Raw genomic sequence first — 18,529 nt, 5'->3', positions numbered from 1 at the left:
GTTGTAACTACAGGGTCCATCAGCAGATTAATTATTGTTTAATTAGTTTGATTTCTTGCATGTTAACAAATAACAAACCAAGTATGACTTTAATTTCTGTTGTTTGTGAATGTGGCATGTTGTGTGTTGTGACAAATTTCTGTTTAGTGTTGTGTGTAGATAAAATACCATGAAACCTGCATGGGTAGAGGCATGAATTTGAAAAGGGTGGGTTTAAAATGTTAAAGGAATTTGAAAAGGTTTCGGTTGTAAAATGTTAGAGAGTTAAATTTCATCAGGGTTTATTACTAAGTTATACAGTACTGTCAAAAATAAAATGGGGTGTGCACCTCCCTAGATCTGCCAGTGACGGCATGTGCTATTCTGTCTGTGGAAAAGGGATAATAAAAGATCCCTTTCTACTAATGGAAAACAATGGAGCAGGTTTTTCTGTGATGACTACGTGTCATAATTATCATATCTTTGACATCCAGTAGTTGATGAGTCATAAATCAATGTGCTCTAGTGGTGTCGTTAAACAAAACAAACATTAACTTTTTCCTATTATTTTGTCTCCCCACCTCCATCGTATGACGCTAAAGACTGCTAAATGGAATAAATGTCTACCTTTGCTTTATGCCTTTAAATTAAATGGCACTGTGTTAGTTAAAGTTTGTTTTGTTTACTAATACCACTAGAGCACACTGATTTATTAACCATTGGCTATTGGATGTCAAACGTTTGGTAATTTTAACATACAGCCTTAGAGAGGAAACCCACTTCATGTTTCCCATTAGTAGCAAGGGATCTTTTATATGCATAACCCCACAGACAGGATAGCACATACCACGGCCTTTGATATACCAGTCGTGGTGGCACTTTGTTAGATGCTTAATAAGCCCAGGGTTTCATGTTATTAATGGAATATTGTTTTAGGTAGATCAGCCTGTTGCCGAGGAAACACGGTGTTAAAGGGAAAACATGGTGTTTTGTGGTATACCTTTAACACTGTGATGGGTTTTGGGTATATACATTATTGTGTAAATGTTGTACTGTATTAATATTGTATTCACCTTGCATGTCTCACTGTGTTTGAGTGTATTGTTTTAATGTCGTTCTAAGTTGTACTGTCTGTTTGTACTGTTATACCATCTAATACTATTATTATATTGTTTAGTTATTTTATACTGTCTGGTACAGCTATACTGTCCAGTGCTGTTTTATTCTATGGTACCATCCTGTTGTCTTGTTCTGTTATACTGTCTTGTATTGTTATACTGTCAGTACTGTTATACTGTCTCGTACTGTGATACTGCTCAATACAACTGTATTGAGATGTGTTGTACTGTGTCCTCTTCAAATCTGTTTGATGTTATCAGTTATACTGTTTTGTACTGTTATACTCTTTTCTACTGTTATACTGTCAGTACTGTTATACTGTCAGTGCTGTTATACTCTTTTTCTACTGTTATACTGTCATACTCTTTTCTACTGCTATACTGTTCAGTACTACTGTATTGAGATGTGTTGTACTGAGTTCTCTTCACTCCGTGTTTGATGTTACCAGATTACGCCGGTCTTTCTGCGACACTAAGCTAGGCAAGTGGTTCTCCCCGGCCAATGAAAACAGGTATCACTATCACATGATACTTCATTTACATAATATATTCATTACTTTATTTACATATTTATTTCTCATTACTTTCTTCACATGTATACATTTTCATTTAATTTCTATATTGCTTTTATGTTTTTAGCAGTAATTAGGAAAGTAAAAAAGAAGAACAGAGAAACAATTCTGAAAAAAGCTTTTAATAGCATTCAAACCAGGTGGTGGGTTTAAAACTTGAAGCAAAAAATTTAATACTTTACATATATTTACATGTAACATCTTAAAGAATGTTTTAACTACTTATGGTTGGTGAAATTGATAAAACAAAAATTGTATTAATTTTTGGCACATACTGTTAGAAGTTCCATGATGACAGATGAAATGATTAAATATAGAGTACAATAACAAAACAACAAAATCACCTAATAACCAATATAAATATAGTTGACACATGGCACTTATGCAACACTATACATTATACTATCAGATATTTGCTCTATGCATAATTGGCAAACGTCAACAATATTATGGCATGAGAAATCTCTGTCTATGTAGTATATACGCAACATCATTACAACATCTTATATATGTGGGGCAGGACATAGCCCAGTGGTTAAAGCACTTGCTCGGTGGGCCCATTGGGCTGTTTCACGTTCCAGCCAGTGCACAATGTGACCTCATTTCTTTGTTGTATGTTCTACCTTCATTATTATTATTATGGCATCGCATCTGGTATATGTCCCACCTGCAATATTATACTGATATGTCTCACCTGCAGTATTATACTGATATATCATATCTGCAGTATTATCACTGATATATCATATCTGCAGTAGTATACTGATATATCATATCTGCAGTAGTATACTGATATATCATATCTCCCGTAGTATACTGATATATCATATCTGCAGTAGTATACTGATATATCATATCTGCCGTATTATACTGATATATCATATCTGCAGTATTATACTGATATATCATATCTGCAGTATTATACTGATATATCATATCTGCAGTATTATACTGATATATCATATCTGCCGTATTATACTGATATATCATATCTGCAGTATTATACTGATATATCATATCTGCAATAGTATACTGATATATCATATCTGCAGTATTATACTGATATATCATATCTGCAGTATTATACTGATATATCATATCTGCAATAGTATACTGATATATCATATCTGCAGTATTATACTGATATATCATATCTGCAATAGTATACTGATATATCATATCTGCAGTATTATACTGATATGTCATATCTGCAATAGTATACTGATATATCATATCTGCAATAGTATACTGATATGTCATATCTACAGTAGTATACTGATATATCATATCTGCAATAGTATACTGATATATCATATCTGCAATAGTATACTGATATATCATATCTGCAGTATTATACTGATATATCATATCTGCAGTATTATACTGATATATCATATCTGCAGTATTATACTGATATATCATATCTGCAGTATTATACTGATATATCATATCTGCAGTATTATACTGATATGTCATATCTGCAGTATTATACTGATATGTCATATCTGCAGTATTATACTGATACCTGTATGTCTTACCTGCAGTATTATACTGATATATCATATCTGCAGTATTATACTGATATATCATATCTGCAATAGTATACTGATATATCATATCTGCAATAGTATACTGATATGTCATATCTACAGTATTATACTGATATATCATATCTGCAATAGTATACTGATATATCATATCTACAGTAGTATACTGATATATCATATCTGCAGTAGTATACTGATATATCATATCTGCAGTAGTATACTGATATATCATATCTGCAGTAGTATACTGATATATCATATCTGCAGTATTATACTGATATATCATATCTGCAGTATTATACTGATATATCATATCTGCAGTATTATACTGATATATCATATCTGCAGTATTATACTGATATATCATATCTGCAGTATTATACTGATATATCATATCTGCAATAGTATACTGATATATCATATCTGCAATAGTATACTGATATATCATATCTGCAGTATTATACTGATATATCATATCTGCAATATTATACTGATATATCATATCTGCAGTATTATAGTGATATATCATATCTGCAATATTATACTGATATATCATATCTGCAGTATTATAGTGATACAGTCAAATCCACTTAATTGGATGTCGGATTATTGAATATTTCGGATATTTGAATATGTTTGTCCTGCACGGAACCATTTGCCATTATGACAATACAAAATCCAACGGTTAATTGGATGTGTTTTTTAACGTGTTTTCGGATATTTGAATATAAAATTATCCTTGCCGAATGGCAATTGCACGTAAAACATAGGAAAGTTTGTGTTACTTGATGTGTTTTTTTTTAATTTATGATCGTACGTAATACCATACTATCGTACATGCAAAAATGAATACTTTTAATTTTATTTAATTTCATTGTTTAAAAAAAGGAAAAAGACTTACAACAAACTTGTTTTCTTGTTTCTTAAATTATTTCGGATGACTCGTCATAATTATCCATGAACTCTGAGATTATCTCAAATGTGACCCAATGACAATGCAGGACAATCAAGGATCAAAGTCGGTATTCCCACCTGGCGGCAGTTTCGTAAGCAGGCATCCCTTATCTCATGTCGGCCACTTTTGAAGAGTGTATGTCCATAAATAAACACTTGTCAGATATTTTTCTCTATGAATTGTCGGTGACAGTAACAAACAAAACGTTTGCTACTAGTGTCATTTTTAGCGGGATCTTTTGCAGTATTTTTCCTTAGCTCACAATGTGAGGATATGGTGATTATTGTCATATCTGCAGTATTATCACTGCTATAAATATGACAAGTCATATCAAATGAAACGATTTAGCTATACGACGAGATATGTGCCCAGTATCTAGCCAATGCTAACCCAGAACGAAAAAGACAGAGAACAGGAAAAGCAGCCAATGTGGAGAAGGCCTTATCAGAATGGTTTTCCGTTGCCAGACAAAAAGACATTCCAATATCGGGCCCAATATTAGCGTTTGTGTTTGTGTTTTTCCTTCTGTTACATGAATAACGGCCTTTCACTTATTTGACTTTGGCCAGTCTAGTTTACCTGTCAAATCAGTTACTGATATGTCATATCTGCAGTATGACTACTTATTCAAGATTATATTGGGTGGTTGGGGTGGGGTCTTGTCATATTACAAATGTACAAAGAAGTTAATAATGTATTAATTACAAGAAGTTAATAACGGCCTTTTAATTATGACTGTGTCAGCTTATCTGGGTCATTAGATGTTTAGTCACTTCTGCTTATAGGCGTACGGCATTAACTGATATTTATCAAGTTTATAGACAAACTTGATAATGGCAACAGAGTCACAATATGGAACTTGGAATCGGTATTTTATTAACACAAAATACTTACCGGTTTTTGACGAAAATTCCACATGTCATGAGGCCCAAATTGGGAGAATCGTAATTAGGGTTTGCATAAATCAACGAGGTCTTAATTGGGTATATCGTATGTCGAAACTGTACCTTCGGTTTATTGAATATGCCGCTTATTTGAATATATTTTTGTTGCACGAGGCACATCCAAATAAGCGGATTTGACTGTATATCATATCTGCAGTATTATACTGATATATCATATCTGCCGTATTATAGTGATATATCATATCTGCAGTATTACACTGATATATCATATCTGCAGTATTATACTGATATATCATATCTGCAGTATTACACTGATATATCATATCTGCAGTATTATACTGATATGTCATATCTGCAGTATTACACTGATATGTCATATCTGCAGTATTATACTGATATGTCATATCTGCAGTATTACACTGATATGTCATATCTGCAGTATTATACTGATATGTCATATCTGCAGTATTACACTGATATGTCATATCTGCAGTATTATACTGATATGTCATATCTGCAGTATTACACTGATATATCATATCTGCAGTATTATACTGATATATCATATCTGCAGTATTACACTGATATATCATATCTGCAGTATTATACTGATATATCATATCTGCAGTATTACACTGATATATCATATCTGCAGTATTATACTGATATATCATATCTGCAGTATTACACTGATATATCATATCTGCAGTATTATACTGATATATCATATCTGCAGTATTACACTGATATGTCATATCTGCAGTATTATACTGATATATCATATCTGCAGTATTACACTGATATGTCATATCTGCAATATTATACTGATATATCATATCTGCAATATTATATTGATATGTCATATCTGCAATATTATACTGATATATCATATCCTCAATATTATGCTGATATATCTGCAATATTATATTGATATGTCATATCTGCAATATTATATTGATATGTCATATCTGCAATATTATACTGATATGTCATATCTGCAATATTATATTGATATGTCATATGCAATACTATACTGATATATCATATCTGCAATATTATACTGATTTTTCATATCTGCAATATACTAATATGGTACATCTGCAATATTATACTGATATATCATATCTGCAATATTATACTGATATATCATATCTGCAATATTATACTGATATATCATTACTGCAATATTATACTGATATGGCACATCTGAAACATCATGTCACACAGGGAATCTCATCTCTGTTGTATTTTACAAACACATTAACACATTATTAATAAAAAAAATATATATATAACATATTATCATATCACACTTCATTTATATGTCAGATATGCAATAGTTGTATGACATCATGTCTGTTGTATGTCAGTGCAATATTGTCTTTACATCATATTTGTCATAATATGCCACACAAGCAGAAATTATAATAGAAATTATAATATCACATACCTTTTGTATGTGGCACATTATTATAACATCACTTCTGTTGTATTTATATGCCACAATGCAATATTATTTTGAAATTATGCCTGTCATATACATGTCACATACAATCAGTATTATTGTCATATTACATATCTGTTATATGCCACACATGCAACATCACATCTCTATGGTATATATGTCACACATACAGTAGTATGACATCATATCTTGTGTATGCCACACATTTGCAGGTTTTTTTAAATATATATATAGCATCACGCTTCTGTCATATGTCACTTTACTGTGTCATATAAGGCACATGTAAATTAAAATATCACATTTCTACATGGAATGACCTGTCCATCTAGACTACAGTTTTATATATCTGCTGTTTGCTGCATGTTGTTGCATCTTACAGCTTGGTCCCTTTGTTGTCTGCATTTATGACTTGAGTTATCAGTGGTGGGTCTAGGGGAGGGGGGCACTAAATTTTGCAAAAGTTTTTTTTTATAAAAAAAATTTATTATTGAGGAATCACTTCGGGAAAATTTGTGGCCATTGGCTGCCATTGCTGCCCCCCCCCCCCCCCCCCCAATGGATTTTCTGGATTTGCCACTGGTTATAGACTTCTGTCGATAATAACATATCAAAGCATGCCACCCTTCTGTAGAAGGATAACTGCATCGTGCTATCAAATATAACATATTATAATACATATAACTGTTTGAGGGACTTAATGATTTTCATATTTTAGAATGTCTTAAATTAACCACTATATATTCAGAGAACATTTTGTTTTTTAAATTTTGATTACAACATTTCTGGTCAATTAAAAATTTATTAAAAATTTAACTACTGTTCAATGTTTTAAAATTGTATAGTGATATCTGAAATTTGTGTAGCAAATTGTAATGTGATACTGAATGAAATATTCTCTGATATATTACTTTAGTTACTATTATATGTCAAAATCAAGTTAGATTATAGCTAAAATGATTTTTTTTTTGCCATAAACAAGTCCAATTTGCAGTTGTATATAATTTACCATAGTTTGACACCCAATAGCCGATGTATTTTTCGTGCTGGGGTGTCGTTAAACATTCATTCATTCATTTACTTTGTATATAATTATATTTGCCTACTGCACTTCATATAAAGGGTGAAAATATGTTTTTAAAATGGTCAACAAATTTTGAAAAAGTTTTATATCTAGACCTTTTACAAGCTTGCATGTACTCATACCAACTGCATGAAATCTTCTTTATACAAATATACTACAAGGCTGAGGTGAATAATTTCGAAGTATTGATATTCCACCTTGGTTTTGCTTATTACATATGATTTGTGAAAATCTGTGGAATGAAAAACTCAAAACAGTATTAGCATTATAATAAACTGTTACTATACACAAATAACAGGCATAGTAAACATTAAAAAGTTGTCTTTTATAGCTGAAATCTTTTTTGACAATATATCTGTCTGTGGGATGGTGCATATAAAAGATCCCTTGTTACTAATGGAAAAAAATAGTGGGTTTCATTTCTAAGACTACCAGTGTTTGGCAGCCAGTAGCTGATGATTAATAAATCAGTGTGCTCTAGTGGTGTTGTTAAACAAAACAAACTTTAACTTTAACTATAAAGGGCAACATTTAAAGATTTATTATGCAGTTATTTATATATTGGAACAGGTCATCACATTGCTAGTACAGTTTTCAAGTTTTTATTTCAAGGATTTTCATGACGAATATGTAATTAAACAAAAACATGGTAGAGTATAATGTAGTATTTTATTTATATATTATTTATTTTATTATATTGCTGCAGCAGCATATGAAAGTAATGTAGCAATATTACAGTGAAGTTAAAGTCTAAACTGGAGTACAGACTCCCAGGTGTATGTTAGAATGTATGGAAATGCCTCCATTATAATAATTTAATTAACATCACTGCTTTATTTAAACTTTGAGCATTTTCTTGCTTTGATGCAAAGACCAACATTATAGTAAAATGTTTTCTTAAATATTTCCTTCATCAATATACTCTCTCTCTGTCTGTCTGTCTGTCTGTCTGTCTGTCTGTCTGTCTGTCTGTCTCTCTCTCTCTCTCTCTCTCTCTCTCTCTCTCTCTCTCTCTCTCTGTCTGTCTGTCTCTCTTTCTCTCTCTGTGTCTGTCTGTCTCTCTTTCTCTCTCTCTGTCTGTCTGTCTCTCTTTCTCTCTCTCTGTCTGTCTGTCTGTCTGTCTCTCTCTCTCTCTCTCTCTCTCTCTCTCTCTCTCTCTCTCTCTCTCTCTCTCTCTCTCTCTCTCTCTCTCTCTCTCTCTCTCTCTCTCTCTCTCTCTCTCTCTGCATCTATCCCTATTTCTTCCTATCTTTTTTCTTTCTTTACTATGTTCTGTCCTCTGTCAGTATTCATTCCACATTCTTAGTTTCATTGCAAATTTAAAATCTATTCATTAAAACATTGTTATGAAATAGATTATCTGTTTAATTTTCAGGTAGCAGATGATAATTATTCTCTATACAAATATACTCATCAGACTGAGTGTCCTCCTTTTGTTACTTGAATTTAAAACTTGTCAAATAGATTGTTGTCTTTTTAGATATTTTTAATTTAAAAGAATAAAGTTACTTCAATTATATATAAAGTATTTTGATTTGTAACAGTATGAATTGCCAGTACTGTTATTAATTTAACAGTACAAAGTGCTGTTTGGTTAACATTCAATGAATAATGAATGAATGAATGTTTAACGACACCCCAACACGAAAAATACATCGGCTATTGGGTGTCAAACTATGGTAATGCAAATAAATAAAGTGATGATCAACATCAATATAAAAATTGAAGACTTAAACAAAAACAGTGTAAAGAACTGTGCAAAAACACAAATATCACAGAATTTTACAGATACTGAATTTTACTCAAAATTTCAATTTTGTGCTGTATTGGCCATTCTCAAAGAGAATGTTACACCCCTGCACCACGGTGAGGTTACAGCACACGCAGGGGCTCTCAAAGAGAATGTTACACCCCTGCACCACGGTGAGGTTACAGCACATGCAGGGGCATTCAATGAATAACATTTGTTTTTAAATTTAGTACATCTGGTTAACAAAAAAGAAGAAAGAAATGTTTTATTTAATGATGCACTCAACACATTTTATTTACGGTTATATGGCGTCAGACATATGGTTAAGGACCACACAGATTTTGAGAGGAAACCCGCTGTCGCCACTAAATGGGCTACTCTTTCCGATTATCAGCAAGGGATCTTTTATTTGCGCTTCCCACAGGCAGGATAGCACAAACCATGGCCTTTGTTGAACCAGTTATGGATCACTGGTCGGTGCAAGTGGTTTACACTTACCCATTGAGCCTTGCAGAGCACTCACTCAGGGTTTGGAGTCGGTATCTGAATTAAAAATCCCATGCCTCGACTGGGATCCAAACCCAGTACCTACCAGCCTGTAGACCAATGGCTCAACCACTACGCCACCGAGGCCGGTAGAGAGGTATGGATTTAGTTGCATATTGTATCATATCTTGTCATTATTCTTTCTTAAGATTGAATTTACTTAGGTGTGCTTTATGCCATATGTTCATTACACACAGCTGGACCAGTACAAACTATTTTATATGGCTTAATTTACACCCTTGAACTGGCCCCGTGCATATAAACATTAAAGTCTAGACTTGAATAAAGTCCAGACTTTAACGTCATGGCAACGCCATTCAAATAGCATTACGTTAAAGTCTGAACTTTATTAAAGTCTAGACTTTAAGTTTTATAAGCACGGGCCCTGGAACTATGAATTTAAAGTTAACCCCATATATTCTAACAATGATTAACCCCATATATCCCAACAGCATACACTAAAGTGATGGTCCTTTCCAAATGTCATGATTATCATGACATTTAAAAGATATGGAGGCGAAATGTAACCCATTGGTAAAGTCCTCTCCTGATGCACAGTCAGTCTGTGATCGACCCCCATAAAAGATCCCTTGCAACTAATGGAAAAACATTGCGGGTTTCCTCTCTAACACTATGTGTCAGTATTACCAAATGATTGACATGCAACAGCTGATGATTAAAATCAATGTGCTCTAGTTGTGTCGTTAAACAAAACAAACTTTAACTTTATCAATTATCTTCTTGTGGATTTTCTCAACATTCATTATCAACCCTACCGGCCTCAGTGGTGTTGTGGTTAAGCTATTGGACGTAAGGACTGGCCTCGGTAGTGTCATGGTTAAGCCATTGGACATAAGGCTGGTAGGTACAGGGTTCACAACCCGATATTGGCATCGGTAGTGTTGTGGTTAAGCCATCGGACATAAGGCTGGTGGGTACTGGGTTCACAGCCCGGTACTGGCTCCCACCCAGAACAAGTTTTAACTGCTCAGTGGGTAGGTGGTAGACTTGTCTCTCACTAACCACTAACCACTAACCCTCTGTCTTGGACAGACGGCCCAGATAGCTGAGGTGTGTGCCCAAGACAGTGTGCTTGAACCTTAATTGGATATAAGCACGAAAATGAATATAAATGAAATGAAATTATCAACCATGTTTCATTTTGCAACTCAAATTTCTTTGACTTTCCAGGCGTGGAAAATGACATTTGCAAATTCTATGGCTTTCCATGATTTCTCTAACCCGTAATACCCCTGCAGTTTACTTATTACCTTTATTTATGCAGTAGAATAGACTTCATTGTTTATGTATGAGTATAAATCATCTGTATTTACATCGGTCTGCATAAGATATGATAATGTGCGTATCATGATATGGTGCACAGGATTCATGGGTACGATGAAGTATGCTAGTATATATATATATATATATGTATATAGGGTTGGATTAGGCAAATTTCACCTGAGTTATTGAACTTAATATATTATGTGTCCAAAACCAATTCTATAGATTTGCTAAGTAAAAACACGATAGTACCAGTAAATATAAGCCTTTAGGAATGGTGTGTGAAATGCATGCATGTGTGTGTATGTACATGTATATGCATGTGTGTGTGTGTGTGTGTGTGTGTGTGTGTGTGTGTGTGTGTCTCTTTCTGTGTGTGTGTGTGTGTCTGTCTATGTGTGTGTGCGTTCATTTGTGTGTGTATGTGTGTGTGCGTTCATTTGTGTGTATGTGTGTGTGCGTTCATTTGTGTGTGTATGTGTGTGCATGCATGTGTTCACACACTCATGTTATAATGAAAAGGAGGCACAAACACATTTTGATTTTGATTTTTTTTTTTTTTAATATTGTAGGACAAAAAAGTAAATGTTTTATGCCTCAGGTCGTGGGGCCCAGCCCCCCCCTCCCCCCCCCACTCCTCCTCCATGGGCATGGCATATGACTGTATCACAGAAAGTCTTCAATCTTATTTACATTAATTTTTTTAAATACTTCAGACTCTTGTTCTTTAACTTCTTTAAGTTCAGAGACATGTTAAAATAACAGTCATCTCTGTACAATTAACGAACCAATAATTTTTATGATAACAAAATATGAAAATATGATGGTGACCAATGATAAACAGAGGCATGAATTTAATTGCATATCTTGTCATTATTCTTTCTTAAAGGGACATACTCTAGCTTTTAAACACTAACGCATATGTTTTACTATTATAACCGTTTTTGATAACTGAAATAATACTTTAATTAGATTTCATTGTTTAGATTATCCATTTCCGTACATTCGAAGTGTTTTTGGTCATCCTGTTGTTGGTAATATCACAAAATGCATTTCAAATGTTTTTAAAAATGTTATGGAGTCAAGTTTTAGTCTATTTTTAGAGAGTATTTCACCATTTGAAAGTCACAGACTTATGTTTCACTCAATTGTAACTTTATCTAAATGTGTTACAGGTTTGTAGATCAACTAAACTTAATGTTAATTTTCACGGGTTGAAACTAGGGTCTGTCCCTTTAACTAAACTTAATGTTAATTTTCACGGGTTGAAACTAGGGTCTGTCCCTTTAACTAAACTTAGTGTTAATTTTCACAGTTTGAAACTAGGGTCTGTCCCTTTAACTAAACTTAGTGTTAATTTTCATGGGCTGAAACTAGGGTCTGTCCCTTTAACTAAACTTAGTGTTAATTTTCATGGGTTGAAACTAGGGTCTGCCCCTTTAACTAAACTTAGTGTTAATTTTCATGGGTTGAAACTAGGGTCTGTCCCTTTAACTAAACTTAGTGTTAATTTTCACGGTTTGAAACTAGGGTCTGTCCCTTTAACTAAACATAGTGTTAATTTTCATGGGTTGAAACTAGGGTCTGTCCCTTTAACTAAACTTAGTGTTAATTTTCACGGTTTGAAACTAGGGTCTGTCCCTTTAACTAAACTTAATGTTAATTTTCACGGGTTGAAACTAGGGTCTGTCCCTTTAACTAAACTTAGTGTTAATTTTCATGGGCTGAAACTAGGGTCTGCCCCTTTAACTAAACTTAGTGTTAATTTTCATGGGTTGAAACTAGGGTCTGTCCCTTTAACTAAACTTAGTGTTAATTTTCACGGTTTGAAACTAGGGTCTGTCCCTTTAACTAAACTTAGTGATAATTTTCATGGGTTGAAACTAGGGTCTGTCCCTTTAACTAAACTTAGTGTTAATTTTCACGGTTTGAAACTAGGGTCTGTCCCTTTAACTAAACTTAGTGTTAATTTTCATGGGTTGAAACTAGGGTCTGTCCCTTTAACTAAACTTAGTGTTAATTTTCACGGGTTGAAACTAGGGTCTGTCCCTTTAACTAAACTTAGTGTTAATTTTCACGGGCTGAAACTAGGGTCTGTCCCTTTAACTAAACTTAATGTTAATTTTCACGGGTTGAAACTAGGGTATGTCCCTTTAAGACTGAATTTACTTAGGTGTGCTTCATGCCCTACACTAAATTACACACTTACAAACAAGTGTTACATAGCAGGGATGCCTGTAACAGGCAGCCGTGGGCAATTTTCATAAATTTTAATAAATATTCTCAGGATATAGAACTACAAAGAATAAATGTTTCATTACAGAACATTGAATCTACTTTGCAAATGTTGATAACCCTCCCATATTAATTTCACAGCTCAGGGGCAGGACATAACACAATGGTTAAGCACACACACTCCTGATGTGCGGTCAGTCTAGGATTGATCCCCATCGGTGGGCCCATTGGGCTATTTCTCGTTCCAGCCAGTGCACCACGACTGGTACATCAAAGGCTGTGGTATGTGCTATCCTGTCTGTGGGATGGTGCATATAAAGAGATCCCTAGGAATAGGGAGGAATAGCCCAATAGGCCCATGGATGAGGATTGTTCATTTATATGGTGTATTACATTATAATATGTTATGTATACAGTGAAACCTCTCAAAACCGACTGGCCTCGGTGGCGTCGTGGTTAGGCCATCGGTCTACAGGCTGGTAGGTACTGGGTTCAGATCCCAGTCGAGGCATGGGATTTTTAATCCAGATACCGACTCCAAACCCTGAGTGAGTGCTCCACAAGGCTCAATGGGTAGGTGTAAACCACTTGCACAGACCAATGATCCATAACAGGTTCAACAAAGGCCATGGTTTGTGCTATCTTGCCTGTGGGAAGCACAAATAAAAGATCCCTTGCTGCTTGTCATAAAAGAGTAGCCTATGTGGCGATAGCGGGTTTCCTCTAAAAAACAATGTCAGAATGACCATATGTTTGACGTCCAATAGCCGATGATAAGATAAAAAATCAACATGCTCTAGTAGCATCGTTAAATAAAACAAACTTTACTTTACTTTCTTAAAACTGGCCTTTTTCTTGGTCCCGAGGGTACCCGGTTTAGAGGAGTTATACTATACTTATATATATATATATATATATATATCACTGTTTTACCAGTTATACTTACTTATATATATATATATATATGTTTTATATATCACAATAAATATTGTATATGATTGTTATATCACTGTACATTGTTGTATATACCATTGTATGTAATGTGTTACATACCGTTGTATATAGCACTATGTATTAGGTTTTCAGCTGGACGTGTGGTATGTTTTATATATCACAGTAAATATTGTATATGATTGTTATATCACTGTACATTGTTGTATATACCATTGTATGTAATGTGTTACATACCGTTGTATATAGCACTATGTATTAGGTTTTCAGCTGGACGTGTGGTATGTTTTATATATCACAATAAATATTGTATATGATTGTTATATCACAGTACATTGTTGTATATACCATTGTATGTAATGTGTTACATACCTTTGTATATAGCACTATGTATTAGGTTTTCAGCTGGACGTGTGGTATGTTTTATATATCACAGTAAATATAGTATATAATTGTTATATCACAGTACATTGTTGTATATACCATTGTATGTAATGTATTACATACCGTTGTATATAGCGCTAATGTATCAGGTTTTCAACTGGACATGTGTATGTTTCCAGGTCTGAGTTTGCCAGAGAAGATGTTCCAGTCCCACCCCCTCCTCCGCGGCCCCTGGAACGTCCGGCCGTGACCACAGACTTACGGCGAACGTCGTCCGTAGGGTCTCGAGTTCCCAGACCGATCAGGACAACCAAGTTACGAGCCTGTCGGACATCACCAACTCTCTCACACGGTAACCAAAGAAAGGAAGGAAATGTTCTATTTAACAACGCGGTGCAGGACGTAGCCCAGTGGTGCAGCGCTCGCTCGATGCGCGGTCGGTTTGGGATCGATCCCCATCGGTGGGCCCATTGGGCTATTTCTTGTTCCAGCCAGTGCACTACGATTGGTATATCAAAGGCCGTGGTATGTACCACCCTGTCTGTGGGATGGTGCATATAAAAGATCCCTTGCTGCTAATAGGAATGAGTAGCCCATGAAGCGGTGACAGCGGGTTGTAAATATTTAACGATGCACTCAACACATTTAATTTACGGTTATATGGCATCGGACATATGGTTAAGGACCACACAGATACTGAGAGAAGGAAGGAGGGAAATGTTTTATTTAACGACGTGGGGCGAGACGTAGCCCAGTGGTACGGTGCTCGCTTGATGTGCGGTCGGTGTGGGATCGATCTCCGTTGGTGGGCCCATTCGGCTGTTTCTCGTTCTAGTCAGTGCACCACGATTGGTATATCATAGGCCGTGGGTATGTACCACCCTGTCTGTGGAATGGTGCATATAAAAGATCCTTTGCTGCTAATCAAAAAGAGTAACCCATGAAGTGGTGACAGCGGGTTCCTCTCTTAATATCTGTGTGGTACTTAACCATATGTCTGATGCCATATAACCGTAAATACAATGTGTTGAGGACGGTTCTGGTTCACAGTCTGAGGTTGAGGTTGAGGTTGAGGTTGAGGTCAATAAACAGACATTCCTTTCCTTTGTTCCAGTGTCTAACCAGAAGTCTGAGGAGACGGTTCTGGTCCACAGTCTGCAGGATGAGGTCAATAAACACATTCCTTTCCTTTGTTCCAGTGTCTACACAGTCTGCAGGTTGAGGTTGAGGTCAATAAACAGACATTCCTTTCCTTTGTTCCAGTGTCTAACCAGAAGTCTGAGGAGACAGTTCTGGTCCACAGTCTGCAGGTTGAGGTCAATAAACACATTCCTTTCCTTTGTTCCAGTGTCTACACAGTCTGCAGGTTGAGGTCAATAAACACATTCCTTTCCTTTGTTTCAGTGTCTACACAGTCTGCAGGTTGAGGTCAATAAACACATTCCTTACCTTTGTTCCAGTGTCTACACAGTCTGCAGGTTGAGGTTGAGGTCAATAAACAGACATTCCTTTCCTTTGTTCTAGTGTCTAACCAGAAGTCTGAGGAGACGGTTCTGGTCCAGTCTGCAGGTTGAGGTCAATAAACACATTCCTTTCCTTTGTTCCAGTGTCTACACAGTCTGCAGGTTGAGGTCAATAAACACATTCCTTTCCTTTGTTCCAGTGTCTACACAGTCTGCAGGTTGAGGTCAATAAACAGACATTCCTTTCCTTTGTTCCAGTGTACACAGTCTGCAGGTTGAGGTCAATAAACAGACATTCCTTTTCTTTGTTTCAGTGTCTACACAGTCTGCAGGTTGAGGTCAATGAATACATTCCTTTCCTTTGTTTCAGTGTACACACAGTTTGCAGGTTGAGGTTGAGGTTAAGGTCAATACACAGACATTCCTTTCCTTTGTTTCAGCGTCTAACCAGAAGTCTGAGGAGACGGTTCTGGTCCACAGTCTGCAGGTTGAGGTTGAGTCGACGCGGGCCAGCGTGGACCAGCTGGAACACCGCATGGACTCGCTGGTCTCCGAGATGAAGTCGATCAGTCACAATATGGAGCAGATCCTCAAGGTCTTCTCATCTCTCACCAACAATTCCGAGTCGCCCGCGTCGCCCAACATTTCCTTCGGACGGCCGCAGTTCTACTTCGGACATTCTCCCGACTTCGAGTCTGTGAACAACACCACCGGATCCCACCAGAGCATCCACAGCTGCGCCAGCGACCCGCTGTCAAGAGCCTATTTCGGTACCGGTGCCACATCGGCGCCACCTAGTGGCGACAGCGTGTCGTTGCATTCGCACGGGTCGCTGAGGATGAACAGGAATACATACTGTGGAGGAGATTCGTTCCCAGCGCGGCCGACGTCACCACCCAGACACAGACTCAGCCTGACCATCCCCGATACTCACCTGTACAAGACAGACCGATTCAATGAGTGTATGCCGGGCATTAGAAGCATTCCGCCATCTTCGACATCTGGGAGTCTGTTGCTGTCAGACCAGAAGTCGCCTCAGAGTCTCCCCATAACGCCAGAACTGAACGAGTGCTCGTCCCAGCCACTGTTGTCAGACCACCACCACCACCACGATGATGTGGTTCACCTACACGAGATGGAGGAGGGCAAGAATAGAGACTGTTGCCACGACGACGATGAGGAGGAGGAGGCGGCGCAGTTTGGGGACAATGTTGATTCGTGCCACGATGTCATTCTGGAAATTACAGAGCTGTGATATTTCATTAACCGTTTTATTACTCCATGGTATTTGTTTTTTAGCACAAAGTTTATGAAGCTTTTAAAAGCCAGTATTCATTGAACGATAATCATGTAAGTGTGCATATTTTTACTTTTCACCCCAAACAAAAGCCCCCCACCCCCCCGCCCCTTCACCCCTGCCCCGCTAACCATTTTCCATCAAATGTAGTAACATTGATTGTGCATTTAGAGGATTTCTTTCCATAACTATAATAGAGCAAAATGTCTGCTACCATAACAGTTCATAGAATAATTAATTAGCATAATCAGTAATTAACCAAACATGTTTTCTAGTATGAAAAAGTAATGTGATCAGTCTGATATGGTGGTAACTAAAGGGAAATGACTGATCTAAGGGAAGTAACTCATCAAAGGGAGATGATCTGTAAAAGGGAGATAACCCATAGAAGGAAAGGAAAGAAGAATGTTTTATTTAACGATGCACTCAACACATTTTATTTACGGTTGTATGGCATCAGACATATGGTTAAGGACCACACAGATATTGAGAGAGGAAACCCGCTATTGCCACTTCATGGACTACTCTTTTCGATTAGCAGCAAGGGATCTGTTATATGCACCATCCCACAGGCAAGGTAGTACATACCACAGCCTTTGATATACCAGTCGTGGTGCACTGGCTGGAACAAGAAATAGCCCAATGGGCCAATAGAAGGGAGATAATGGGTACATGTGCAGGACTTTTTGCAGGGGGTAGTCTAGACTGTGGTGAGCAAAGTTAATATGCTTTATTGAAGAAAAAAGAAAATTTACTGGAGCAGGGTGGTGGTGGGTTCAATCCCTGAAACCCTACCCTTGTACATGAGAGTCTCTTTCAAAGAGAGATAACTGATCAAAGGGAGATAAATGATTAATAGGAGATGACTGATCAAAGGGAGTTAAGAACAAAGGGAGATAACCAACCATTGGGAAAGGCCCAGCGAGAATCAAAGAGCAGTGTCTTTGTCTCTGTGAGATAGAGACTTGCTGTTAAGCTGATATTGCTCCATTTGTGA

The 18,529-nt window shown here is 36.3% G+C and overlaps 1 protein-coding gene across 1 annotated transcript in view; it reads left to right on the top strand.

Annotated features, from left to right (window-relative positions):
* LOC121387855 (potassium voltage-gated channel subfamily H member 8-like) overlaps positions 1–17,992 on the top strand; it is a 246,029-nt gene extending 228,037 nt beyond the window's left edge. Inside the window, exons 13-15 of the mRNA XM_041519084.1 lie at positions 1,547–1,609; positions 14,952–15,124; positions 16,676–17,992. Of these exons, the coding sequence (XP_041375018.1) occupies positions 1,547–1,609; positions 14,952–15,124; positions 16,676–17,490 (1,051 nt within the window). The 3' untranslated portion in view covers positions 17,491–17,992. The remainder of the gene's footprint in view (positions 1–1,546; positions 1,610–14,951; positions 15,125–16,675) is intronic.
* The last annotated feature ends 537 nt before the right edge of the window (positions 17,993–18,529 follow it).

The sequence above is a fragment of the Gigantopelta aegis genome, chromosome 13 (genome assembly GCF_016097555.1).
Source record: "Gigantopelta aegis isolate Gae_Host chromosome 13, Gae_host_genome, whole genome shotgun sequence".
NCBI lineage: Eukaryota > Metazoa > Mollusca > Gastropoda > Neomphalida > Peltospiridae > Gigantopelta > Gigantopelta aegis.
This window is presented reverse-complemented; position numbering and strand designations above follow the sequence as displayed.